We start from the raw sequence: 27,836 nt of genomic DNA on the forward strand, positions 1-27,836 counted from the left end.
TGCTCAACAGACAATGAATGGGAGCCTGATTTTGTCGACCCACAGAATGTTTGTTTCCTTTTTTCTACCCAAATGAGCTTTACTCTATTGTAGTGTTCTCAGATCTGGAACAGAAAATGTACACATATACTCAGAACATTCTCCTGGGTGCTCTCAGGGTCATCTATAGACCAAAACACTGTGTCGTTTCCCTAACAACAGCAGTCACTTCCAGGTAGAAGACTGCCAGCTGATTTCAGCTGCGGAGATATGTGAAAACATGTGCAAATGCCGTAACTGTAACATTTAAACTCTAGTGGTCTTATCCATCTGATGTTTCTGTTGTGTTGATTTTATGCTGTGTTGCTTTGCTAGCATCTTTGATGAACCAAATCCACTGGCACGGACACTCAGCAATGTTCTGCTGTGGACAGGGGCTGCAGCAAAATGTAGTTTAAGCCACCTATAAAAATCAACATCTGTTAATCGTGCGCTATATTTGGGATATTTTCTCCACTTAACCTTACACACTAACCAGTTGAGGCAACGGTAGACCAGCAACTCCTTTGTTTTGTGAAGATAAATTACATTTTTTGTCAGTTGATTCTGGTGTCTTCGAGATTACGGCCTCAGTACCCAGTGGGAAAGGTTAACTTATGCTACGGTATAGCAGTGAAAATATTCTAAACATAGCGTACATTTAAACTGATATGGATTATTGAGGTGACTAAAAACTAACTAATTGAGCTAGCTTTTGCTCAGCCCCTTTTTCATTGTGTTTATGTACTATGGGGTTTTCTATCCTGGAAGTTATTTTAAACAAATGCTGTGATTCGGTTTATAACATCTTTTGCAATTCGTTGTCTGTGGAGCAGTTCCAGACTTCATACTTAATGATAACACAAATTTTAGTTTTGGCACACTAGCTTTTGGATGTAGGAGAGAGTTGTACATATTTACTATTAGTTTTGGGCTGTCTGGATGTGTACATTTTGGAAATGAGCATAATTACCTTTTATGGATGTTTAAAGGCGAAGTCTGCAATTCTAATACACTTTTTGTCAAATGCAGTAAATGTCTCCTCATGGTTCACTAGCTGTTCTCCGTGTACTGAAAAAAATCCAGTGTTCTGGCTACTCTCCCTCTTCCACGTCCTCACCTACAAGGAAAAGGGCTACAGTATGATAGTAATGGCACCTAATTAATATCAGAAATATTAGCAGAGCTTCAAAAGAGCACTGACAGGAGGCTGTATTTGTTCGGTGTTGACCTAAAATATTAACAATGTTTCTCCAGAATTACAGACTCCGCCTTTATGTTACATAAGTACCATGTTTTCCTCGAGGCAATGATGTTGTTAAATTTTTTATAATCCCCTCAAACTGCTAAATTTAAGTGTTTATAAATGTCAGTGGTTTGTAACAGCATTAACACATTAAAATGTTTTCCAGAGAATATGAGTGGAGAACAGGATTGTGATCTTGCCCTGGTATTTATTGGGATTTTCTGTGAGAAAGAGTACATGTGATTCCTGAAGTGGTGCCTCAGAGGCAGCTGCTAAGTTACAAACTGTTCCAGCTCTGATATAATGATGACGTTGTTCAGAAGAATTTGATATGAGTATTTTTTGACTGTGATGGTGTTTGTTGCAGGATGGCCGTCTACGAGTCAATGACCAGCTCATTGCAGTCAATGGGGAGTCATTGCACGGGATGACCAACCAGGACGCCATGGAAACACTGCGCAAATCCATGTCTGTAGAGGGAAACAAGCGAGGGATGATTCAGCTCATCGTGGCCCGGCACGTGCCCAAAAACAGTGAGGTAGGCTAACAGTTTGGGAGGAGTCACACTGATGTGCTTGAGGCTAATTGGCGTCACACAGAGTCAGATTTAATTAGTCTGCCATTGAATATTCCTTTAATCTGATATTGTCATTAATATGAGCTACCATAACTCCAAGTTGGACTGTGTGTTTCACTTCCCTCATGTGTAATCACGTTCAGTATAAGGCACAATTCACACACATACGTGCTCTAATGCAAATCCTGTCTGTAGACATGTGGAGGACATACTGTCTGAAGAAGAGGGATCGCTACATTTCAGCCGCAGTGAATGATAAACGAGAGTGGCTTTCCTTTACTCCGGCACCGGCCCTAATCTATCCCCCATAGGTTTTTGTTGCTTGGAGATAGCAAGAGGAGGACCTTTATGAAGCAACCACACCACCATGCAAATCTTCAAACAGTCCCATTTCCTGTGTGAGATAGGTGATACCGTCTCACATTCCCCCTCATTCTCTATGTGATTTTCTTTGCCCACTGTGGGCCTTGATATGATATCTAAGAAGCACTTCACTGAGTTATGATTGGCAGGCCTGCGGAATAACACTGTAGGATAGGCAGATAAAGAATATATATTGCTGCTGGGAGGATATTTGTCATTAGGCAACAGTCAGGAATATTGAGGCGAGGGGATTTCAACTTCATGAAATTCCCATTGTGATAGTGAGCTAATCCCAGCCTACCTGTCTCTAAGAGGAAGTGCATTCTGTCACCTACTGGAGTAACACAAAACATGATTTAGCTGAATGTGAATGTGTATCTCAGGATTGTGGATTCATGTGTGAATACGACACACTCACGCACATTCACTCACCCTCCAGCCAGAGGTTGTAGATCAGGTTTGATTAGTGTTGCCGTGACTCTAATTGGAGCCTGTGTCCCGTGGCTGTGTGTCAGTTTGGAGTACCACGCTGGGCCCCAGTCCCCCCTCAATGCCCTTCACCCTCCCTGCAAGCCCTCATCCTCTGAGCGCTCTGTCTCTCCCTCTTCTCACCACACATCACCCCCTGATGCCCTGTGCACTTGTTTTTCTTCTTGTTTTAATGTCATTTTTGCCCACCGCCCCAAAACATGTGGTTCTCCATGGTATGCCAGGTAGAACATGGGATGAATACAGTAAGGGACTGGAGTCGAAATCTCACAGGTATCACTTATAAAATGCTACACAACATAGCATAACTGTTCACCATAACAATTTCCATCTTGTGTTTTTCTCAATTTTACATTGGCATCCTTCAAGTCAGCATATATCTGTTTGAGTGTTTTATGTAACTCGTTTTATTTAGCAAATAATACAAAGTCCTATATCAAACTCAGTAGATTAAAACTCACTTCAGTCAGACAACTCACATTTAAATGTTAATTTCAGTAGCAGAACATAGTCAGAGTTTGGCGTCCGGCCTCATGTTTACATGAGATATTAAGGGAGTGATGATTAAATATTTCCCTCCTTTTAGTCAAAGCCTGCAGATGGATGCTGGGGTAAAGGTGGGCCCAAAAGATCGAGCAGCAGCATAGACAATGTAAAGGGGAGCTGGGAAGATTTTGCAGCTTAACTAGACCACCAAATTGGGAGGGTGTGTTTTGTAGATGACATATGACGTGTGTATGAATCAGTGCAGCTCAAGCTGACTGCCTGAACCAGCTGGCAAGCGTCGCTCCATTTGTGCATTAGCTGTTGTGTCATGCTGTCTGGTCTTTCTCCACTTCTTTTTTGTCCAAACAAAGTCATTCGGTCTAGTGCAAGAAAGGGTGATCACGTATCCCTTGTTTTTACTTTACATGAAACCACGCCCACCTCCATTTCAATAAAGCCTTGGCGCTGGGTTCCTATAGAAACAGCAGTCCCACAAAACATGACAGCTACATTAGCTTGGGATATAGCAATATAGGGAACTGAATTTGATGAATTTATTCTTTATCACACCACAAATGAAACAAGAATCAGCTAGCTAGCTCACTCCACGGTCCGTTCACTTCACTCCGCGCCGCTAGGAGACTGTTTCACCAGGAGGGGAGCAGGCAACTAGAGATGCTGCGGTTTGTGCTGGATGAATTTGAGTTGCTACAGCCACTAAACGGAGGTCTGTCTCCAGAGCTGGCACCTGCTCTCCTCCTAGCAAAGTAGTCTCATAGCAGCAGGGACTGAGGCAAAGGGACCACAGGGTGCCCTAGCTAGTTAAGTCTTGGTCTCATTAACAATGAATTTATCCAGATCTGTTCCCTATGTTGGTATTTTACAAGCAACTGTCACTGCCACACTTCGCTGGACCCACCTGAGTGTGATTTTAATGGGAATACAACCACTGAGGCTTTCTGGATACGGAAGTGGGTGTGGTTTCATTTGAAATAGTTTTCGGAAACAATAGATAAGATAAATAGATAAATATTATTCATCTAAAACACAAAGCAGCAGCTTTAAAATGAAATATTGTTACTGTAAGAAACACAAAATGTGCTTTATAACTTTAAAATGCATTATTTTAGAAATTGTTCACCCTGCTATGTTTTCCATCACCACTCAGTGAAGCCCTTTTAGGCTATGAACCCTCATTTCCAATTCTTCTGGCAGGCTCAGACAAACAACAGCCGTGTTTAAAAGAGACACAACCCTGTCATTTATTTAAAGGAGCCCACTGTGCTCATACAGCTATGGTGCCAACACTCCAGCAAAGCTAATGCAGGGTCGTCTTTTAGAAGAGCAACCTGACGCACCAGGTGGTTTGTTACACAGAATCATGTGAGACGCCATCATGGGAAACTTTTTGTAAAGGACAGACACCTTTTAAAAGATACATGGGAGGTGATTAGATGACCCATCTGTCTATCACGTCTATCAAGGAGGCTGAAACCAGTCAGGAGAAGAGTTCAGTGCTGTTCTTTGCTCTTATGTAAATATAACTGATGCTAGTGCAGCATCTGCGCTAACCTCTGTAGGAGCTGCCATTGTTGTATATGTTGTATATATCACCTTTCTATTGTCCCACCTGAATGCTGCCAGTAGCTCCTCACAGGATGCTGATTGTTCTGAACTGCTGGTGATTCAGACACAAACACATTATTTAAAGCCTTACAAGGTGGATTTCTGTGTTAAGTCATGATATACTGAGAATCAAGCTGCTGTGCAAGGTAAACAAATTAGTCCAACGTGGCTCAGTTTTGCTGCAGCTAGACGTGATGTTACCATCAGGGTGAGATTACCTTGAACCATTGTGTCTCTCCTGTTTATCTCATGATTGTCATGATGAAAGATAAAATGTTTGCCTTCGTGCTACCTTTGCAGTGCAGTGAAATGCCTCCCTTAGGATTTTATAAACCACCGTGCAGTGTTTTTGCATCTTACAACCGTTGAAACAAATAGATCTTTCACTCCAGTTGAACTGGGTTGTTCAGTTCATTGTTTTACTGGTGCCTAAAGCACCAAACGACGCAGCCCTGTGCGTTTTTCGAATACAGGTTTTTGTGAGGTTGTTCGACTTCACAGCTTTCTCTTTTCTCTCTGCCTTAACTCCCCCTCCCTCTTTCCTATCCAAACTAGGGGAGAGGACATGTGTCCCTCTGGGGAACGCTCAGCCCCAAGGTTCAGTGAGTTCTATCACTTCGGTCCAGTCACTCTCCTGTCCTCTTTAATCCTTCACCAGCAGGCAGACAGGTAGACAGACTGACACTGAGCAGACAGTTAAGGTCACAGACAAACACATTTTTTTTTTTTTTTTAGAAACGGCAAAAATATATTTTTTTATTATTACACTGTCACCATGAAGGTAAAATGATGCAGTATTTGGAGTAAAGTTTTTTACATTCTTGATTCATTTGAGGAAGCTATTCAGAGAGGAAGTTTGACATGTTTGTATATAACTCGACATTTCCTTTACATCGGTTGCTACGAGACAGCATAATGTGTGGTGTTGCAGAGAGGGATGTTGCTGAGTGCATGTGAAACAAAAAGAGAAGGAGATGTAACAGTGCATTTTAGATTCCATCCATTAAACTCCCATTACAGGCTGCTGAAGATGCAGTGTTTTCGGGAGACTTAGTGGTTTGAAAAGGTGCCATGAAGTCACCAGAGGAAATTTTAATATACTCAGAGTAGAGTAAAGATAAGATTGTAAATGAAGAATTTAAGGTCAGTTGCAAACCTCAAATAAGAAAAGCAGAAGTTAAATGTCGACACAGGCTCCCGGCAGTTACAGCCACCTCCCCCCTTTCTCCCTTCTCCCCCGCTCTGCTGTGTTAGCCAGGCAGATATGTGGGGAGCCAGCGCCAGTTTGCCACTGTCACCCAGCCGAATGGGAGTGAGCACTGGAGGCCACCATTGAAATGAATCAGATCCATCACTGTCTGCAGGGGAGAGGAGCTGAGCAGCACAGCCTAATGCACCGGGAGGGGGGTGGGCTTCGATGGGTGCAGCATATCCAGGCCACCCCACTCCATGAAAATTGCATTGATTTCATCATTGCTCTGTCCTCAGGGCTGAAGTACGATCAACTATCTTAGAGGAGAGAAGTGTGATGTTTCCTGGTAGTTGAAGCTGGCTTGGTTTGGTCACTGAACTTCTCTTGTATATGATGTAACTAAAAGTGTTCTGGCAGAAAAGGACTGCTGAAGACGGAACACTGAAATAATGCCGATTGCTTTTTTGACTCTCGTTTCGAAGCTTCGAGTTTGACATGTTGGCCCCCAATCCCCATCTTGGATTTTCAAAGCCAGAAGTGACCATATCAGGACAAGAGGATGGGGATAACCCTAATGCTAGTTGCTAGCTTGGTTAGCACAGTGCATTTACAACAATAGTTAACTGTGATAATTCCAATGCTAATTCTTATTATTAACAAACAAACTTAAAACCATCAAAACAAAATGTACTGAACAGAAAAACTGAATATCCAAGGTTATTTTAGTGCAATCAAACGCCCCACTCATTAGTTTCATTTTGTGAAATGAATTTTTTCACCAGTTACTCTCACCTCTTACAACAATCATTACAAAGGTGTGAAGACACAAGCTCTGAAAGGTCATTCAAAAGTTCTCTAAAGATCACAAAGCACTGAGTTACTTTTTGTTTTGGCACTTCTGCTTCCCTGCAACACAGGGATACAAACATGCACTGCCTAAATTCACTATGCGACACTGTCGTTGTGTGTCAGGACTATGTGATTGCTCACAGTAGCCTCACACACAAATATATAATCCCAACAAAAGCACACACACTTCCACATATTGCCCAAGGTCTCCCAGTAGCCCATTTGCTTTCAGGGACTTGGGGCGAGATTCCTCAAGACACATTGTCTTAGTAGCAAAGACAAGTGTTTCAATAGGCTGCTTATGATTAGGCCCATGTCTGAGGTGGAGTACCTGATCTATTTTTCCTGTCAATACAACAGAGGCAGCGAGTGGCCTTTGCCTTGGGTTAAATGAGAATTTTCTTTTCGACCTTCAAATAAAGGAACAAAAATACTTCAGTATGATTAAGGATGTATTCAAGTGGAACAAGGCAGCGTGCCGCACTGTATGGGGCCTATTTTTGATGGAGCACAAACCTGGAAGGTCCCCATGAGCTTTATTCAAAATCTGACCCTTTGTGGATCCTTTCTGCTCCTATCCAATCCTAAAAATACAAGTCTCAATTTGTCAAGGAAGAGTTTTTGCCAGCTGGGTCACAGGGTAGCAGTGGGTTGAACAAGCACTCAAAAGCAACAAGATCAAAGTCAGAAGAGCTGACAAAGCTTCTTACTGTAAATAAGCACAGTGTCTTTAGTTGGTTTTGACTGCTTTTGGAAACCAGCCTGGAAACCAATGTCTTGTAATGCATTTGATGTGCAGTCAGAGAGAAGACAAAGGTAGGCAGAAAAAATGTAATTCCTCTGCTCATGACACACATGCACACAGTATATCCACACACTCTGTACCGGAACAATTACTTTTTCCTCTGCTCTGGTTCCACAGATAGCCCTTGTTTGAAAAACTACCATTCTGCCCCAGATAGTCAAGCGATATGATTGGTCATTGGCAATTTGTTTGAAGCATTGTAATTGCACGGCTGCTTCAGAGGCTGTGTAATTTCTCCTTCTATATCCGAGTTCTATTAATATATCGTCACATGTGTTTAAGCAATTAAATTTATGAAAAGCCATTTTAATTCCATTTCTTTTATGGCCACACTTCATGAACGCTCTCCGTCTTACAAGTTTTTAGTGCAAAGACTGATCCTCGAGTCACAAACCCCAAAGTCCTGTAACTGGTTCAGATGCAGATCTGTTACAGTAGTTTGGTGATTGGATTTTCAACTCTCTGCCATCCAAGATTTAAATGCATTTATTCAAGAATTCAGATATTAAGTCTGATATCTCAGTGCTTCAGTCGTTTTGTGGAAGTATGGTTTTGTCCTCCATGTACAGCGATCAGCCAACACATTAAAACCACTGACGGGTGACGTGAATAACTTTGATTATTTTGTTCCAGTGCATTGTTCTGCTGGGAAACCTTTGCTTCTGGCATTCATGTGGATACCACCTGACATGTTCCACCCACTCAAACACCGTTGCAGACCAAGTACCCCCCCCTCATGGCAACAGTACTCCCCAGTGGCAGTGGCCCCCCAGCAGGACAATGCACCATGCCACACTGCAAACATCGCTCAAGAATGACCTAAGGAACGTGACAAAGACCTCAAAGTGTCAACCTGGCCTCCAAAGTCCCCAGAACCCAATCTGAATGAGCATCTGCCGCCAACGCACTGGTGCCAGACACCATAGGACACTCCCAGAGATCCTGTGTCCGTGCCTCGACAGGTCACAGGCCAAGTCCGATCCAAGGAGGCCCAACCTTGCATTAGGGGTACATCTGGGGTACTGGCACATCACAAGAATCCTTGAGCAGATTGGAACCTGGGAAGTTTAGAAGCCAGGTCGAGATATTGGGCTTTTTGTCACGCTCCACGGGCCATTTCTAACCAGTTTCTGTAGTGTGGCATGGTGCTTTTTTCTGCTGGGGGGCCGCTGCCACTGGGGAGTACTGTTGCCATGAGGGGGGGTACTTGGTCTGCAACGGTGTTTGAGTGGGTGGAACATGTCAAGTGGTATCCACATGAATGCCAGAAGCAAAGGTTTCCTAGCAGAACAATGCATCGGGACAAAATAATCAAAGTTACTGACAAAGTTACAAACTGTGGCACAAATATAGGAGATTGCAGTATGCTGAGGTGAAAGGTGTGCTGGATATTCTTCAGAACTAAAGGCTGATCAGTTCCACTTGCAGTTGACATATAGTCCTAATTCACTGGCAGTTTATTTGAATGTGATCTTTAGCTCTCTTGTTGATCAGTTGTCGGCATCTCTACTGCCGCTAAAACTGACAATTGGACTATTATATGGCAGAATAAAGGAGTCTGCTTATCATGGGACATCATCAGAACTCATTTCAATACAAAGAGGATTATTAGAAAAGTGAAATAACAGCTAATGTGATGAGATTTAAAGTTATGTTATGCCAAGCTTAAAAGACAGATAAAGCTGGATTTTATGTCTGAGCTTCTGTCTGAGACCCCCCCCACCCCCCCACCCCCACCGCCACCCACCCCTCCACCTCCCTCTTATCCTGTTTATGAACTTTCGCTCGGTGGTGGATGTTTGTTTCTGTCTGTTGCAACAGCCGTGGCAGTTCATGACACTACTAAGATATTTATCACCGCGGCATCTAAAAGCAGACAGGCTGATGATAAGCATTCTTGTGGCTGGGGTTCATTTCTCTGATTTGAAATTCATCACATGACGCACGCGTACGCCTCTCCGTGCATTTGCGATGTTATTTATGACGAAGATCTCCAGCAGACATCGACTATTTTTTGACAGACTGGCTGTCTTGTGGTTGGGTTTTTTTTTCATCGTTGTCCTTCTTGACAGCGCTGCCGCTACTTGCCAATAAAGCACCGCATTAATCAGAGCCAAAAAAATAAATAAAAAACACACTTCCACCCTGTCTGCGTCTGAGATACTACACATGTGCAGATTGAGTTGAATTTCACAGTGTACTATTTTTACATTGAGCTGCTCCGCCATCGAGTTCTCATGATAATTCATGAGAAGAAGCCTCCGCCTAAGGACGGCAATGCTATCACTTCATTCCTCCGCTTCAGATATTTCTTTCACTTTACTTTCACTTTCTTTTTGTGCTTGTCTCAGCACAGCTTTCTGTCAAGACCGCCTCAAGACATAAATGTAAAGCTTTTATGTAAAGCATTCCTCTTTTGACCACTTGAAAGACTTTCCAGTCCAGCAACCCCAATTATGTAAATACCATGTGGGACAAGAAACCACTGCAAAGTTGCCCGCCGCATTTAGTCACCTGAGAAAAGTGTTTCTGGATCCCTGTTTTCTCATTTCCTTAAGCCACCGACATAGTATCACATTTATGGAAATGTCCAGCGGTGTCTGCTGTTCCTCAACAAATGGACCACTAGTGATGCTGACATTTAATACACTGCTGAGGTTTTGATATGCATGACAGCTAATTAACATCAGTGCTTTAAATTGAAGGAATGTGACAGGCTCATAACAGCATGATGCAGAAGGATGACAAGGCAGCATGAATGGTGAGGTGGGGGGTTAACCCACATTTTTACACTGACATAATGACATGAGGCAATAATATATACAACAGTAAACGGAATCAGAATGATGCGATTTACATGTAATGGGGTTGTAGCTAAAAATGACGTCTTCTAAAACAGTTTGCTGATGATAATGATGACCAACTAGGGATCGCAGTTTACCATACTCTTCCATTTTACAACTAACCATTAGGAGACATGGTCATGTACAGCTGAAACACTGCTTTATTATTGATGAGAATCAGCAGGAGGCGCAGGAGGAAGATCAAAGCAGCACACACTTTATTCACCGCACTCACCTTAGCATTGTTGCATCATGGGAGCTTGCAGACATAGCGGCTTACATACCTCTGTGAAGAGAGCGCACACAACAGCTTATTCTGTATGTGAGAGCACTGAAGTAGCCTCCTCAGCATGCCGATGGGCCTGTTTGTAATCCATTCCAAAAACATTGCTCGTTAGTCACTGAGTGAACGTTTATGCAAAGAGACAAGAGGGAAGGAAGTGGCTGGCCCTAACAAAAGACGCTCACTTGGATGAGAGAGGGGCTGATCGATAGAGCCTTGAGAGAGCTATCAATCAGAGCCCCGGCCCAGTAAATTATGGTTTTATTAGTATTGAGCTGACCACTGCTGGGACGGACCTTAAAACATTGAGATGCTGGCCCACATCAGAGGTTAGAGAGAGGGAGGGAAATTTGTGTCAACCCCCCTCCGTCCCCCCACAACCTCATATAGAGTGATTGAACTCCAGTCAGATCATGACTTGTAGAGACTAAAGCTCTCCTGCTGTCATAGCAAACAGCGGTTATTCATGGGAAGAGGACAGAGCGAGGGCACAACGCGGTGCACTCTGGGAAATGCAGTTTGCAATGAAGTGGTGACTAAATTGAGGGAAGTAGATCGCGGAGCAGCAGAAATGCAATTCCAGCGCTGCTGGGTCCTCATTCCCAGCCGGCCCTCTGAGGACTAACTCATTTAGGAGCAGCAGGGGAAACTCAATAGCACCAATTGAGAAAATAATATATTGAATCTGGTGGTTGAGTGGGCTGCTTGGGCATGGTGGAGGACCGCGGAGGTGAAGTGTGTGTGAAAAACTCAAGTGTTTTAAAACAAAATACACATGTGTGCATGAATACATATACACACACATTCCTTGAACTTAGCAGAGTAGTTCATGTGATGTTCACTTGTTAGCTGTATATGATACACTGTGCATGAACTTGTGTCATATGAACAGATTCCTGCTGAAGAGAGAAAAGGAGATGGTAGAGATTACGTCCAGTAGTTTGGTTCAGCCAAGAATATCTAAAAAATTATTGGATGGATTGCCATTATATCATGTACAGACAATCATTGAAGCTTACTGACTTTGGTGATCCCCTGACTCTTCCTCTAACATTATCATTTTTATTTATTTTTTATTTGTTCTTTGTGCTTTGTTGTATTTTAGGTAGCCTTGTGTAACATCCTGACCAGGGTCCTAGAAATTAGAAATAGCCTCTTGGTTAATTCTGGCAATTTTAAACTATGTGTATTTATTTATTTTCACTGTCCTCTCTTAAATAAACTAAACCAAACTAAAACCACGACATTGACATTTGTGATCAAAATATCTAGCCAATCTCTTGGATAAATTGCCATGAAGTTTGGCCCACACAATTCCCAGAGGATGAACAGTCACAGCTTTTCATCTACAGCCATCATTGCATCAAACTTTTAATAATGACATTCATTATCCTCTGCTGTACATTGTGCTAATTAAATGTTAGCATGCTAACACACTAAAGCAAGATGGCGTACATGGTAAACATGTTGCCTGCTAAAAATCAGCATATTAGCATTGTTATTGTGAGCATGTACAAATGCTAATGATACTGTTTAGCATCACAGAGCTGCTAATATGGCTGAATCTCTGTGGGTTAGTTGCATTGAGCACATAATTCCCTGGACAGTTCTGGTGTAGTGGAGTTTCCATGCACAAGGAAGTTGTTCATTTCCTGTTACACATTTTGCTTTTTGCGTATACAACAGCTTTGTCTTTTTTAAAATGCACTGTTGAAACTGTTCTAATACAACAATAAGGCCCATGACTAAGTGTCATTGTGGTCTTGTATCTGTGCAGGAAGTGATCCTGACTTCTCTAATGGAGCGGACTAGTAAGCAGCTCAACTGTAAGCCTCCATTTCTGTGAGAATCAAAATGAGCATAATAGCCCTCGCCGGGTTGTCTGTAGCAGGACACCCTTTATATGTTTGCTTAGAGGATAATCAGTGGTGGACCAGCTAAACGTGACTGGAAGTTATTCTTATATACCTGGCTATCGTGCTGATTCCCCAACTGCGTGATGTTTTTGTGAAATTGAAGTCTTGCTAAGAACTCCTAAAAGACCCGGGAACCCACTTTGGGAAGCGCGGGCATTAGCTGAGGCTCTAGGTGGATGTGAGCAGCTAATGAAAGTGGGGTATCTAGCCAGCAGAGAGGTGAGTTGTGCCTGGGGCAGGATGCAGCAGCTTAAGGATTGTAATTACAGCATTATGGTGGAGGTTGACTGGATTAGGGCCACAGCAACAGGCTGAGACTGGGATAGAAGGCCAGGAAATGGCCATGGACTAGACATTATTAGCCTTAGTTGACAGCTTAAGACTGGCCCTGTCAACACACTGCTTCTTCTCCCTCACTGAGAACTCAAGGTCAGGGAGATGCTGATGCGCAAGCAGAAACACGTTTGTGCATGAGTCTGCACTTACTCAAAGCGCATATAAACACAAACACACGTGCACATGAATACAGGTATGCACACACACTTTCACGCTGCATTCACACAGGAGAATAACAGCATTACCTTGAGCACACAAACACACAGGCGTGCTCAGTGAGTCCATTGGGAGCCGAGCAGAAGATGATCTTGACTGGGCTCAGTGTAAGTCACAGTGCTCTGCCCTCTCCCTCAGTCAACAGGATAATCCACTCTGAAAATGACTAGATTAAGACAGATTAAACACATGATGAGGTGATGAGAACCGGTGTTAAGAACGGACTAAAATCCCAACAAAGACACTGAAAAAGTTAAAGGAACACATCCAGGTTTGGACAGATAAGCTCCTTGATCAACTCAATGTGGCTGTTTGGGGGTTTTAATACCGTGATACCACAGAGTGTTTTATTTTTGTCTTCTGAGGCAATTGTGATGATTGATGCCGGTGCTTACAATCCAATTTTTCTTCTGTTCATTTCATTACTTTATTAACCTGCTGCCTCTGCTCTGCAGGGATGACAAAATGCATCTGTTCCTGCATGGGCATCAAAAGATATTTCTTAGGAAAAGACCGTAACATGGAATCACGACTGTGATATCAAATATCAGGTGACAGCAGAGAGTGCACATTTTACATGAAATGTCACAGCTTGTCATGCGCTAGTCAGTAAATATTCGCAAGTCAGTAAACATGCACAGTGTGCTAAAGCATTAGCGTGCACAGAAGCGGACTTAATTAATACTGGATACACAAAGATTAAATAGCTGCCATTTTGCCTCTGTGTTAAGTTGGCTCCTGAGTCTATTTGCCATAGAGGCCAATGAATACTTTGAAGAAAAGCCTGTTCAGAGCTCGGAGATAGAGGGAGACTTTCTGAGATCTACTCCTCTTGACACATTCTACACATAGTTTCATATCATTTGGTTCTCAGCTGCTCGCTCTCTGTCCACCCATTTCCCTGCCTCTCACCTGAAATACTCCATCTTACTTCTTTTCAGCTCATGACAGATCTGCAGCAGATTAAAAAGAGCAGAGAGGGCTTGAGTGAAAGAGAGAGACGCGAGTAAAATAAATCTTTATTTCGACAATTTGAGCTTTATTGAGTCGGAATCATCCAGGGACAAGCTTTTTATTATAAGGCTGCTAGTCGCCGTGGCTCTGATTGTAATTGTGTTGACCCTGCTCCCCCTTTCACGCTCACACATACGCACATGCCTTCCCTCCTCGCCCCTCGCTCTTATCAACACGCTGTCCTGATAAAGTCCAGCGCTCTCAACCTCATTAAACCTCTCATTTATATTAAACAGCCGATAAGTTCCTCTACCCTGCTATGCGTCTTCCAGGGTGCGCAGCTCCCACGAGGAGGCGACACCCTCGTTGTGCCGGGGCCTCAGCTCCCACACCCCCCACTATCCTCCTATTTTTTGCTATTTGTTTAATTCGTTCACCAAAACCACCTCCTCCTCTTCTTCTCTCCTCCTCGTCCTCCTGCTCTCCTGTCTTCCTGCTGCAGTCTGATCTTTTACTCCCCTTTCTCGTGGCCGGGAGCCAGCAGAGTGTTGTGAGACATCAATATTAGCCAGGGCCTCCCGGTTTAAAGCATGCTTGAGGTACAGAGTTGAACTGCGAAGGACTATCTCGCTGTAAGGGAGCTATCTGTAATAGGTCCTGTACAGGGAGTTCTTCTCCAGTGCATTCCCCCGGCTGCCCACAGGCTGCTATGAAGCATTGTGGGAAATAAGGCCAAGGCCCGAGCTTTATCCTCTAACTCTCTGCACGTGGATGTGAGATTTTTTTCCTCTCTACTTCCTGACTCTTGCTGTGGTAGCTCCATTGTCTCTATTCTAAAAATACCACATTTAACAGACTATTGGCTTTTGAAGACCGGACATAGCATCCAGGCCCAGTGGTTCCAGACCCAAAGACTAACCGCTAAGCGTGTCCCCCTGCCAAGACTGACACATGCACTGAGTGTACGCTGGGCTCAATAACCAGCAGTGCTGTGTATCGACCACATGGCAAATGTCACTGGTCCATTTACTGGGGTTCATTGTTAGAGACAGCTGTCTATCGGCCTATGGGAAATCCATGGAGCTTTATCCAGCTCGGACTACTACAGGAGCCGTTTCACACTGCTGAGCCAGAAAATACCGGCGTAAGCCGAGATGGACGCTGAAGCACCGGTTCCATGTTTCTGGAGTATTGATGGCATCACATTAGGAGCCGTTTAGACCCGTTTCTTCCTTTGTGTGTGAATTTCTTAGTGTGTGCGTAGCTTCCTGTTTATGTGGCACATTCATAGTCTCCTTACTTGATCTTTTTTAAAATGTTTTTCCATCTGTGCTTTTGATCTGTGTTAACACACATTCACTTGGGATTAATGATTATTTCAAAGGCACAATACAGGATGCACATGCTCCATAAAAAGGTGGAGCAAGGCTCATTGCTGGAATCTATTATCAGTCTCAGTCTGATTTACAGGGCTTTTAATATACAGAATAACATATAACCCCAATTTCAATGAAGTTGAGACGCTGTGTAACATAAATAAAAAGAGAATTCAATGATTTGTAATTCCTCTATGACCTATATTCAATTGAATACAGTCCAAAGAAGATTTAACAAGCGTTTGGGAACTGAGGACACTAATTGTTGAAGTTTTGAAAATGAAATTACTTCCCATTCTTGCTTGATTTAAGACTTCAGTTGCTCAACAGTCTGGGGTCTTCATTGCCATATTTTACACATCATAATGTCCCACACATTTGTAAAGGGAGACTGCTAGCAGGTCAGTCTAGTATCCACACTCTTTTACTACGAAGCCACGCTGTTGTAACGTGTAGAATGTGGCTTGGCATTGTGTCTTCTGGATGGCAGTGTATGTTGCTCCAAACCTGTACGCACTTTTCAACATTCTTTGTGCAAGTTACCCACCAACACATCTCCATACCACCACAGATGCTGGCTTTTGAGGTTTGCACTGGTAACAATCTGGACAGTCCTTTTCTTCTTTAGCCTGGAGGACACAATGTCGTAATTGAATTCCAAAAACAATTTGAAATGTGGACTTGTCTTAGCAAAGCACGCTTTTCCAATTTGTGTCAGTCAATCTCAGATGAGCTCAGGCTCAGAGAAGTCTGCAGTGTTTCTGGATGTTGTTGATATCTGGCTTTCACTTTGCATGGTACAGTCTGAACTTGCATTTGTAGATGCAGTGATGAACTGTGTTTACCGACAGTGGTTTTGTGATCATTAATCTTTTTGAGGATTATCATGATACTATCACCTGTTATCAATCAACCAGTTTACCTCTGGAATATTCCAGGTGTTTTTTGAGCATTCCACAATTTTCCCAGTCTTTTGTTGCCCCATCTCAACTTTTTCTAAACACATTGCAGACATCACATTCAGAATGAGTGTATATCTACAGTATATACGTTTTACACAGTGTCCCAACTTTGGAATCAGGATTGTAAGATGGTTAAATGTAATGATCTTTAATGCTGTAAAAATTTGTAGTTAAGCATTAGTAGTAGTTAAAATAGTATTGTCGTAGTAGCAGATAATTTTTATTGTCAATTGACAAACGCAGAATTTGCAGGGTAAGATGTTCTGTTTGACTTTCAGTTATGAATATGAATATACCTCAAATGTTTATGGTGTTTTTTTTCATATTGGCCCTTTAAAGAACACAAGTTATTCGTCAGACTAAATGGAAAATGTATCTGGCACTGCACCTGTTTTCCAGCCTCATGTCTACTCTTCATCTCTCCTGGTTTCTGTAGGTAGCCCCTGGCAGCCCTCCGGTCAGAGAGCATCCTTCAAACTCTCTACTGGACAACCACGAGCGCCGGATTTCCCACTCACTGTATGAAAGCATCGAAGGCTTGGACAACAACTCCACACCGCAGACTAATATGATCGGACGCATTGGTGAGTAGTGTATCAGTAAGGCTCTTTCACCCTCCCCCTCAGCACCTTTGTGTCTCTTTCAACCTTCTAATAGACGAAATGACTCCACCAATTGGATTTTTTTTTTTTTGGCCGATCACTCCCCGTTCACGTTGATGGGAAGTGTGGTTGACCTGCTAACCTCACGCTCATTGGATATATTTTCCCCCTGAATTGGTGCTGTCTGTAAACTGACATGCCCTGATCAATTTCAGCATCCACCCCAGCAGCTCCTCTGCGCTCCTTCCCTTAAACCCCCAACCAGCGTCACAATCAAAGCCTCCTCCCCCTCCTCATTACTCCACATCCCAAGGTGCGCTATTTCACTATTCAAACCTCTCAGGGATTAACGTCATCCCCAATCCTCTCTGCCTTCACTCCACTACCGACTGGTTTCACTTGGGTCAATTTCCATTCTACCCAGTTGACATCAGAGGGCTGAGATCTCGTATCTTCAGGTGTATTAGAATTGGCAATTCAATCCTCAACCCGTCACCGCTGTCATCTCAGCATCGACGGACCTTTCACATATGCATACGCAGAGAAGCTGAAGGTGATTGCATAGATGTGAAGAGGGCGTGTTTGTGGGGGATGATGTAGCGTAGTTGCATGTTCCATGCCCAATTTCTCAGCACACACAGTAGGTGTTTCCATGCACTTGTTTTCCTCTCTTACCTTCCTATTTCCCACTTTCCCACTTCTCCTACGTCTTCTTTTCTCCCCCTCCTCCATTTTTTATTCCTCCAAACTCACCCATTTTTTCCTCCCCACCATCTCACGATCTCCTCATCACTCACCCTTTCTCCTCTTTCACCTCCCACCCCGTTACCCTTCCACCCTCCTCTCCTCAGATGGAGTGAATTTGCAATCTGTCAATGATCTACACTTTACCTCTTTCCGCCCTTTCCCATTCATTCTCCTGTTTCTCTCCTATCCCCTTCTTCACCGTCTCCCCCAGAGCGGTGCCACTCTGCCACTGATCATAGAAGATCAGAGGCTGTGTCAGAGGCATCTGATGGTTAATTAAGCCTCCAGATCAATAGGGCTTGCCCCTGACACTCTCCCTCCCTCTGTCTCTCCCTCCCCTTCTCTCCTTTCACTCTTCCATCGTGTCTTTCTCCTCCATCCCCAAATCAGAAGTTCTCAAAATTGGTTTGGTTTTCCTCTCAGCTTGGCTTATTTATTCCACTGGCTTTCCCGACGCAGGCTTTTCAGATCATAAGCGGCAACTGTGGGCGCACTGATGGAAAAGTTTCTTGCCATTGAAACTTCAAGGGCGCCCAGCACTCATCTCATCCCGCAGAGTGGGAGTCAAATGAGCCAAGTGGAAAAGTTTTAGGGTTGGGGGCGGAGTGGGTGCTAAAGCAGTAAGTTATCACAGCCGAAGCTCGGCGGAGTGTCAGATCTTTGACTCAGCTTGTCTCGCAGTGAGAAAATGTCAGCGTCTTTTCTTCTCTGTCTTGAGGCTGTCTCTGAGTTGTGCCCTCATTAACCCGTGCCAACAATCTGTGACAGGTTGTCATCTTTTTAAATTGACACAATTCTGTTATTTAAATTTCTGATGCAGTCGCAGTTGAGTTTATATTCATTGCAGCAACACAACACTGCCGCACTGAGGTAACACGCAGCACCTAAGAAGTAGAGGCAGGAATTGCTGCTTGCAAAGGTCGGTCAAATTTTTGCTTTTTGCATTTACTGCATATCTGATCTTTTTTTCTCCTCTTTTCAATTTACTAAAAATACAGAAAATGTATTTCATCTTGTCGCTAGAATGCATTAAAGCAGAAAAAAAGTCTCTCTGTCTTCTGTCCTCAAGAAAGTGGCAATGACCTTGCATCTCACTGACGACGCAGAGCTAAGATCTAGTTAACCTTGATCAAATGTCAGAAAATTTACTTTGAAAGCGAATAGCATCAGCAATCCTGACATATCATTCTCATTCACATTCATCTAACGTGGACTGTTTCTTTTTTCTTTCCCTTTTCTAAATTTAACCAAAATGTCAGTGTACTACACTTACCCACTTTAGTTTGAATTAAGGAGATAAATAAGCAGACATGGGGACATTGTAAGAAAATAACATAACAAAATTTTCTCTTGCCGTCTCATAACTTAATAAGACACTGTGAAATGTATTTTTCTGTGCTGTTAGTAAACTTCTGCCGGCTAGAAAGACGGTATCTGTTTCCACTCTCTATCTTTTTCTATGTGTTACTTCAGATGGGCTCAGACATATTGCCTGGCGCGTGAGATGTGACAGTAATGGTTAGAGGACAGATGCTGAGATCGGCTCAGCAAGGTCAGGAAGCACACAGCCACCAGGGCTTGACTGACAGCCCGATGCCGAGTGTATCTAGGCCTGCTAAATTACCGGATCACGAAGGCCAGACGTGGACTTTGGGATATGGTTGGGCATAGATACAACTCAATGTACACACACCGTGGCTGTATGTACACGCACAGTGACAGACTCACGTACAGTCTCTCCATCAGGTAAGGCTCAGTTTCCACTGATGTGAGCCATACATTATTCCTTGGAGCAAATAGTGATTGCTGACAAAACTCTGAGGCATTTTACGTCTCAAAAGACAACGGAGGGATTCTCTTAACCGAATCATTTCCTCTCATGTGCTCCATTATACTGTCTGTGCTGCTATAAGTGGACCAAGGTACGGAGGTAAATGGGATATGGTTTTGCTTCTCCAGAATTAAGATTAGACTTTGATTATGAGTTATTGTAGACAGCAGCAAGTTATAGATGTCTGCCATATGTCTGCCCACTTATGATTGTTGCTGCTACGCTCTCTGTTTTCTCTTACTGCAATGTCGTATGGATGCCGTATCCCCTCCCCCCACCCTGGTATTGATCAGAGCCTGGACCAGCTCGTCCACTCCCAGCACTCACAGGTAGCTTGCTGCCTTTCTTCTGAAACAGTAAGAATAGGTCTTGGATCTCAGGGGGGAATGGGTACAATTGAATGAATTATAGGAATTATTATTACCATGGCAACAGCAAAGAAAAGCACCAAATGACACAGGAAGGAGACAGGTGCTATTAAGGTGGTATAGTGCCATCACATTGATTGTAGGGGCCTTGATCTTCCCTGTAGTGTTTTGGGCTGTCATTCAGAACTATCTGCTGTGTGTGTGTTTGTGAGCTGATCAATAGTCAGAGGTAATCCCATTCCCTGTTTGCTTCAGTAAACCATACGATGCTGTGATATTGTCAGCTTTAGCTTCACACGTGCACACTCCATGCATCATAGCATCACGGCCAGAGGCTGAATCCACAGCTAGCAGGTGGTGAACATACAGTGCGTTCTGCTTGAACTCCCTGCTCAAATAAAATGAGTTCCTGACACTTTTTGTTCCTTCTCTTTTCCTGCTTGCCTTTCATTTCCATCCACCTTTTGCCCTTGGGGTGAAAGAATCGAGAATCCACTGAGATTATTTCTCACTCAAAGATGGAAAAGCAGAAAGAAACAAAGGAAGAAAAGGTTGATTAAAAGGAAGGAAATTTGGAGCTGAGTGAAGTCTCCCGCATGCGCACAGTGTGACAGCGACAGCCGAGGTTTGACGCAAAGGTCGTTAGCATCACACCCGGCCTTGCCTTCCGTTCGGTTTAATTGAAAAGTGCTGCCGGGTGCGGGGTCCACATGCTGGGGTGAAAATTGAGGGACGTGGACTGACGCTTTCTGTGGATGTGGCTGTTTGGCCAAGCGCCTGAGTCAGAATGCACACCTAGGACTGGGACAGGAGTGAGGGAGGGGTGGGAGGCAAAGCCGGAGGTAGGAACCAGGCAAGCGGACTCATGCTGCTGTCACACAGGAAAGAAGGTGTTCACAGGATGTAATGTGTGACAGTGCAAAATCCCGTAGACACTGACCTATATCCAAAATTAGTCACTGAAAGAAATTTGCAACAGCAAAGTTTGGGTCATTTTTCCGACATTATGAGGACATTTATTAATTTAAAGGATGACGAACACACCAACCTCTGGCTGTCCCCAGACACCATAGTCTTCCCTAATGGTGTTTAAGTGGGATCGTCTTTCCAGGACTTGACCCTGCCGTCCCCTCACCTCCAGTATTTCACAGTCCGCAGACTCACCTTTTCTGTATGCTCAGCCATCAGCGCAGGAGATGAGGCAAAGTGACCTCCCTTAATTTGGAGTCCAGACTGCTTGAGAGTGCTATTAGCACGCCTCAGTGAGAAAATGACAGAGACGTAAATGGTGTTACCCTGGAATTTTCCCTTTTCTTGTGCCTTACTGTACGTATTCACTGCAGCCATTTGACCAAGAAGAAATGTATTTGCTTTTCACATTTCTACCACATTCTGTTGAAACACTTTTGAGGCACCTGTGCTCTTAATAACAACCATGTGAAATGCAACAATTGATGTTGATGGATGTTGAAAAATTGAATTGTAATACACATACTGGCTGAACAGGCCTTTTAACAGCAGATGTTTTGACTTGTCACAGCAAGGGAAGCACAGGTGTTATTAATAACATTAATAATAGCTCCAGTCTATTCAAACGCCCCAGTAAGTCATGACAGTGTGACGGAGAGCCGTCATGCATAATAGCAGTACCCTGAAACTAAAGCATCTCCATGGAATTCAGCCATCATTCATTTCAAGCTACAGTTGGTAACTTTTATGACAATAACTTTGTGTCATGTTTGATGAAACTGTCACTTTATTCTGAAGGAAGTACATGAGACAGATAATTTGTGAAAAAAGTCACATCCTTCCTCTTCCTCTTCCTCTTCCTCTTCCTCTTACTTCCCACTAATGGCATTCGCAAGAATAGACCATGGCAAACCAAAAACAACTAATCAGAGCTGAGGAGTCACCAATGCCTGGTACACACTACACAATATCAGCCCGATTATAGCCTTGGATCGTGAACAACAACGAGCGTCGTACACGATAATCCATCGTTTCATCTCGTGTAGTGTGTCATAGTAGACGACAACCGATGCCAAGTCTGGGACGCCTCACGACGTTCCAACAGAAAGTCTTGCATGTTTCTTTTTTTCTTCTCTTTAAAAGGAATGTTTATTGATGTACACTGTCCCTTCTTAAACAAATAAACGTTATTGTATTGATTTTCTTTTTGTTGTTCATGACTTCTCCCATCACAGCTGTCACTTTGACCAATAGAAACACAGAGCGATCTGCTGCTGTGGAAACTGTACGACAACAACACCCCAGGGTTTTTGACATTTCTTCTAGGGACGTTACCACACCGAGTAAAAAGGAAAAATGTTGGCGGGAAATAGCAGAGGCACTTTAGCAACCTGGTGAGTGCTGCCGTTAGCATCAAGCTAGCAAAGAATGCTCTTTCTTCATAATGGAGGATAGTAATAAAATCAAAAAATAGTGCCGGGATTTTACTCACCAGCTTCATGTGAAACAGACTACATTATAAACAGGTCGTTATTTATTATTCTCTCAGTATTTTATATTCTTACTTTTTAACCACTCCCGTTTGCCTTTATAAAGTTAATGCATCGCGCCGTCATTTCAAACTAACACTTCCTGTATCTGTATAAAATTAAAAGCCCCTCATAACTTCGGTTGAGAAAATCTCTTAATCTGCATTTCAGAAACATATTTTAGTGTACTGTTTAGCTCTAAGGTGAGAAAGTTTGTGACCTAATCATGTTATACAGCTAAACAGTACACTAAAATATGTTTCTATAAACATCCGAGACAAGAAATAGTCATTGTATTAAGAATCTTAATTCGTATTTGATCAATCGCTGACTAGTTTGACAGTTCGACTGCAGTTCACGAGCCATGATTGACATGACTGACAGCTGCTGTAGAGACTCCTCAGCTTAAGTTGGTTGTTTCTGTCGGCATACAGGAATGGCATTACAAGTGCTACAAGGCAAGATTATTTTTTATAAAGTTAACTACAGCTTTAATCTTTGTTTTATTCAGACAGTTAATGGTGAGAATATTTTTCCCAAGTGACAAACAAGAAAAAGAAAGATGAAAAAGATACAAATTGCAGATCCATCAAGATATAATAATATCACTCCATTAGCACCTTCCATTTTTAAGTATGGTTATGCAAGAACCTGATATATAGTTAGGGCCACACGGTCCACCCACACAGGTGTTTTCACTTCTCTAATTAGACCTTTTCCAAGGACTGTGTGGGCGTGTACAGATTGCGCTTGATTGGTATCTCTCCAACTCTCCCATTAGTTTTGTCGCACCTGTTTGGTTGAGACAACTTTTTCCTTCATCATTCTTACTAGTCTGTGAAGTTTGGTGACCTCACACACTTCCAGAATAGCTCTGTTCAGCCTCTTCATGAGCAGAAATCTAATTAACCAGAGTAAAAACAGCTGTGTGGGTGTTCAGGTCAGCAATACTACATTTAAAATCTAGTTAGTTTAATGTGGTGATGTGATAGATTCATATTTGTTTCTGAAAGAAGTGCCTGAAGTGTGGGTGCATAGCATGCTCCTACTGGGCTTACAGCTAGCGCAACTTGTGCTTGTATAAAAAGCTTGATGTGGTCAGAAATGATATTCCCTGATATGGCATTTAAAGGCTAAATAACAGGCTTGGATGGGAGGGCGGCTCTTCCTTCTACACTGTTGATGGGTTGACCTCTGGAATAGAAAAACCTTTTAGCCTCATCATGGTAATATATGCCAGAGAAGTGGTTAGTTTAGTTTTACTCTGGATGCTCTAAGATCACCTATGCCAGTAGTGACAGCATCTTGGCTGCATTATTGACTTCCATGGAAATAGTGCTGCATTAAGCTGTCACCAGATGTTCAAGTATACAGTAACAATAGTCACATTTTGTGGTCAGAGGGACCTCCATGACAACACTTCCCAACCCGGGGCTGAGACAAAAACAACTTGTGACTGGTTGCTGAGTGCTCTGTTTCTAGGTCCATGGGAATCACTGATTAACTCCACATGTCTCTTTAAGTCTCAGTGTTTGGCATTTCTATTCAAATCCTAGACAGCTGAATCCTGATGTTTCATTTCTCTACAAGCAAGTAGAGCACTGTCATTAAGCAGATCAACTAAATGTTCTGAATCAGCTTAATGTCCTGATCAATTGCATTGATGAGGGGATCCCTCTTAGAACATGGGTGCTCACACACCTCAACCGTTTGGTTCAGTTTAAACACACTCTGGTGCATTTGCCCATTTGACCAAACAACTGGTAAACTTAAGGCTTTGGTTGCCACCGGTGTGTACTTAGGATGATAACTGCCTGTAGTCCCTGTGTTGGCCTGATAGCCGTATATCAACTAACGATCTCTCCTCCAGTCAGATCGATAGGCCAAAGTGTCACTGAAGGAGGGAGGAGGAGAGAGAAAGTGCATGATGGACAGAGATGGAGGGAATTGTATAGGAGAAAGAAGATGAAGTGGGGCTATTAGTGTGACCTCTCACCTTACAGCTCAATGTTTCAACAGGCAACGCTTGGTCAGAGGGCAGAGAAAGAGGAGAGTGAAGCTCTGATCCGTTTGGACGGATGCAGCCAGGTGGCCTCTCGAGTCAGAGAGCTCATCTGTCTCTGTCTTCACTCTCTGCCAGAGGGAGGAAGAACATCTCTGCTCCAATATCATGGAATAGCTTCCACATGCTGAGCATGCCTGGCCAGAGGGCTGCCTGTACAGTGGTGGAAACGTAACTCCCACTGTACTGATTGTACTATTCGAGCAGGTGCTGCTGCAAACTCGTCAAGTGTGGAACATAAGGACAGGCTGCATCTACTGAAAGATTTCCTTTGCGTGTTTAGCATCTTTTGGACGTTATTATCCAAAAAAAATGAGATGCAGTGGGGGAATAGAAAGGATGGCATCCATGTAATGTGGCTGTTTATTGTGTACAGTTCATTCATTTTAGGGTTGGGTGATAAGATGATATATAACATACAATGGTAAAAATGTGTCCAACGGTAGAGATCCAGCAATACTGTTTCTATCAGGGAAATCTCAGATCTCTGTGTGATCTCTTGATTCTTGCGTGATCTCATGATTCCCACGAGAATTCAGCCGCCTCCAAGGTAACGTTATTTGGACGGATAGGACATGGAGAAGGCGAGTACAGCATAGGCTACATTAAATAATGGACATAGACACTTTGACGTCACCTACTGGTGGACTTATGTATAGGACTTATGTTTTAAAGGCTGTCACTGGATTTTTGGAGCCAGAAACAAATATATGAAGACAAGATGTCGGAGCTAACCTAATGCTAGCTGCTGGCTTGTTTTGTACTGTGTATTTACAGCTATGGTTAACTGTGATAATGACATTGCTAATTTTAGCAAACCGTTAAAACAAAATGTACTGACGTCAAGAACTGAATGTCTGACTCTTTAGAGGGTCTTTAAGTACAGCCAAGACTCTTACAGGAAACCAAAACATTATGATTAACATTCATGGATTAAAAATACAGCGAAATAGCAACAGCTATGCCTATACCCCGTAAATCTGTGGTCACGCCATGGTTACGTTAACCAACGTTGTTGCTGTGGTGGCAACTTATCAAGGAACAGCATCCATCTGTCACTTAATTATGCGTTACTTTAAGCCTTAATAATATTTAAATAGGTGAGCTATATAAAAAATCACCCCCTGTGCAGTTTTCATGAACACAGAAATTAGCTATAGAGACTAAAAATGTTTTTTGTACCAGGCTGTAAACATGTTTATTTCTGCTGTAAAGTTGAACATTTTCACATGGTGGTCTTTGGGGATTGACTCCATCTTGGAGCCAGCTTCTAGTGGCCATTTGAGGAACTGCAGTTCTTGGCACTTTGGCGTTGGCTTCATTTGAAGATGTAAATACAGATATACAGTCTTGAAATTATTGTTCTGAGGAACCTGAAAGCTTCCATTTTTAAAGAATTTTAATTTTACTGTTTTGAGTCTTTAGTTTTTGCCTCAGGTGTTTTTTTATGTGTACATATATATATATATGTACGTATATACTTAATTAATCCCCAAGGGGAAATTTATTTTTTTCACTCTGTTGTCATACACATACAGGTGTGAAATACACACATGCACAAACACGACCATTAAATGTAGAGATGTCAGATCGAGGGGGCTGCCTATGGTCAGGCACCCCAAGCAGTTGGGGGTTTGGTGTCATGTTCAAGGGCACCTTGGCAGTGCCCACGAGGTGAACTGGCACCTCTCCAGCTGGCACTAGTCCATGCTCCATATTTGGTCCTGATGGGGCCGTGAACCAAGGACCCTCCGGTTCCAAAGCCAGCACCCTATGGACTGGGTTGCACCCACCTTATGTGAGGCTTTTTTATTTTTCTGGTTTGTTTTTGTTTCAAATAAAACAAGAAAATAATCAAATACGATAATGTACTGTAGCTGTGGTGATTTTAAACCATTTCTTGATTGAATGCACAGAATAATTTGTGATATACTGTTACCATGATATTAAATTACATTAGAGATTCGGGCCCTATCACCCACCCCTAGTTTATTCAAATATTAATTTAAAAAACAAAAACATATTTTTTGGTGTTTCAGCGGTGAAAATATTTTTTCATGAACCGCAGCTTCAATAAAATGTAATGTTGTAACATTAAAATTAACAGCCACTGTAATCACACTGTGACCCTTTTTAGCCCTCACATTACAATTAAACTGATTCATGGTAAGCCTCATCCAACAACCTGTGTTTGTTTTCGGCAGGATGGATGGTGGGTGCTGAGGTGGTGGGTGGTGTGTGTGTGTGCTTCTCTCTGCGTGACTCATGAGAAGCTATCTTTAATCGCAGTGTGACAAAGGCCACAGTGGCACAATCGTGTTGCCACAGAGCTCTTTCCTAAGCTGCACGGATGGCGAGCATGAATCAGAAGCTCTTTAACAAACACCAAATAGCCCCTTTGTGGAAGAGACAGATTTTGTGAACCATTAATCATAATTGGAGGAATATTTGTCCCCATGTGACCTCGAAGACATGTCTCTGAGACATGTGTGTGACTGCTGAGTCATTTGTGATGCCATCGTAATGTTAATTTTCTTGTTTTTTCTTTTTCGCTTTCATTCCCTGAACTGAGTGAAAGGCTCCAGTGTTTTAAGGATCGCCGAGGTCATCACAGTCTGAATAACAGCGTGTTGATTGTGGCCAAGATAGCGGTTGTGTGATTTGGTGAAAACAATAATTACATTCACAGCACTCATAGGTTTAGATGCTTGTGGTTATTTCACTGGGGTGCCAGTGGGCTTGGGAACTAAGGAGTAAAACGCTGCTTTAAAGCTAAGGACACCAATAAGCTCAGATGACCTTCCCTGAGCAAAATGATGTAAACAACAGAGACAACACTCAGAGCGCATGAAAGAAAGCCACAAACAAGCCACTGAGAATGTTTCATCAGCACTTGTTTGCATTCAGAATCATCTCCTCATAATGAACAACCTTGACTTTCAAATGCCTCCAACTAGTTCGAGCTCAGGCACACACATTTGCACCGTCTGTCGATCTGGCTGACGAAAGGAAGCAAACTGTCTCTGCTGGTGCTGTCACCTGCCCTTTTTCCCCCTGTTGCCGACTGTGAGGTGCCGGTAAAAGATGACGGTGTTAAAACAGTGAGTGAGCAGCTCCATACGCACCTCACTGTGCCAAAACACCACTGAAGGTGCTGAACAGTCTTCTTCCTCTCCAGACTTTGCCTTTTT

At 43.0% G+C, this 27,836-nt stretch overlaps 1 protein-coding gene across 7 annotated transcripts in view; it reads left to right on the plus strand.

Annotated features, from left to right (window-relative positions):
• Window positions 1-27,836, plus strand: part of LOC125881571 (partitioning defective 3 homolog) — a 420,073-nt gene that overhangs the window by 231,678 nt on the left and 160,559 nt on the right. For all 7 annotated transcript variants that reach the window (XM_049564735.1, XM_049564734.1, XM_049564733.1 and 4 more), the window contains 2 exons: window positions 1,632-1,802; window positions 16,974-17,121. In XM_049564735.1, coding sequence (XP_049420692.1) covers window positions 1,632-1,802; window positions 16,974-17,121 — 319 coding nt within the window. The remainder of the gene's footprint in view (window positions 1-1,631; window positions 1,803-16,973; window positions 17,122-27,836) is intronic.

Source organism: Epinephelus fuscoguttatus, linkage group LG21, assembly GCF_011397635.1.
Source record: "Epinephelus fuscoguttatus linkage group LG21, E.fuscoguttatus.final_Chr_v1".
In the NCBI taxonomy this organism is placed as follows: domain Eukaryota; kingdom Metazoa; phylum Chordata; class Actinopteri; order Perciformes; family Serranidae; genus Epinephelus; species Epinephelus fuscoguttatus.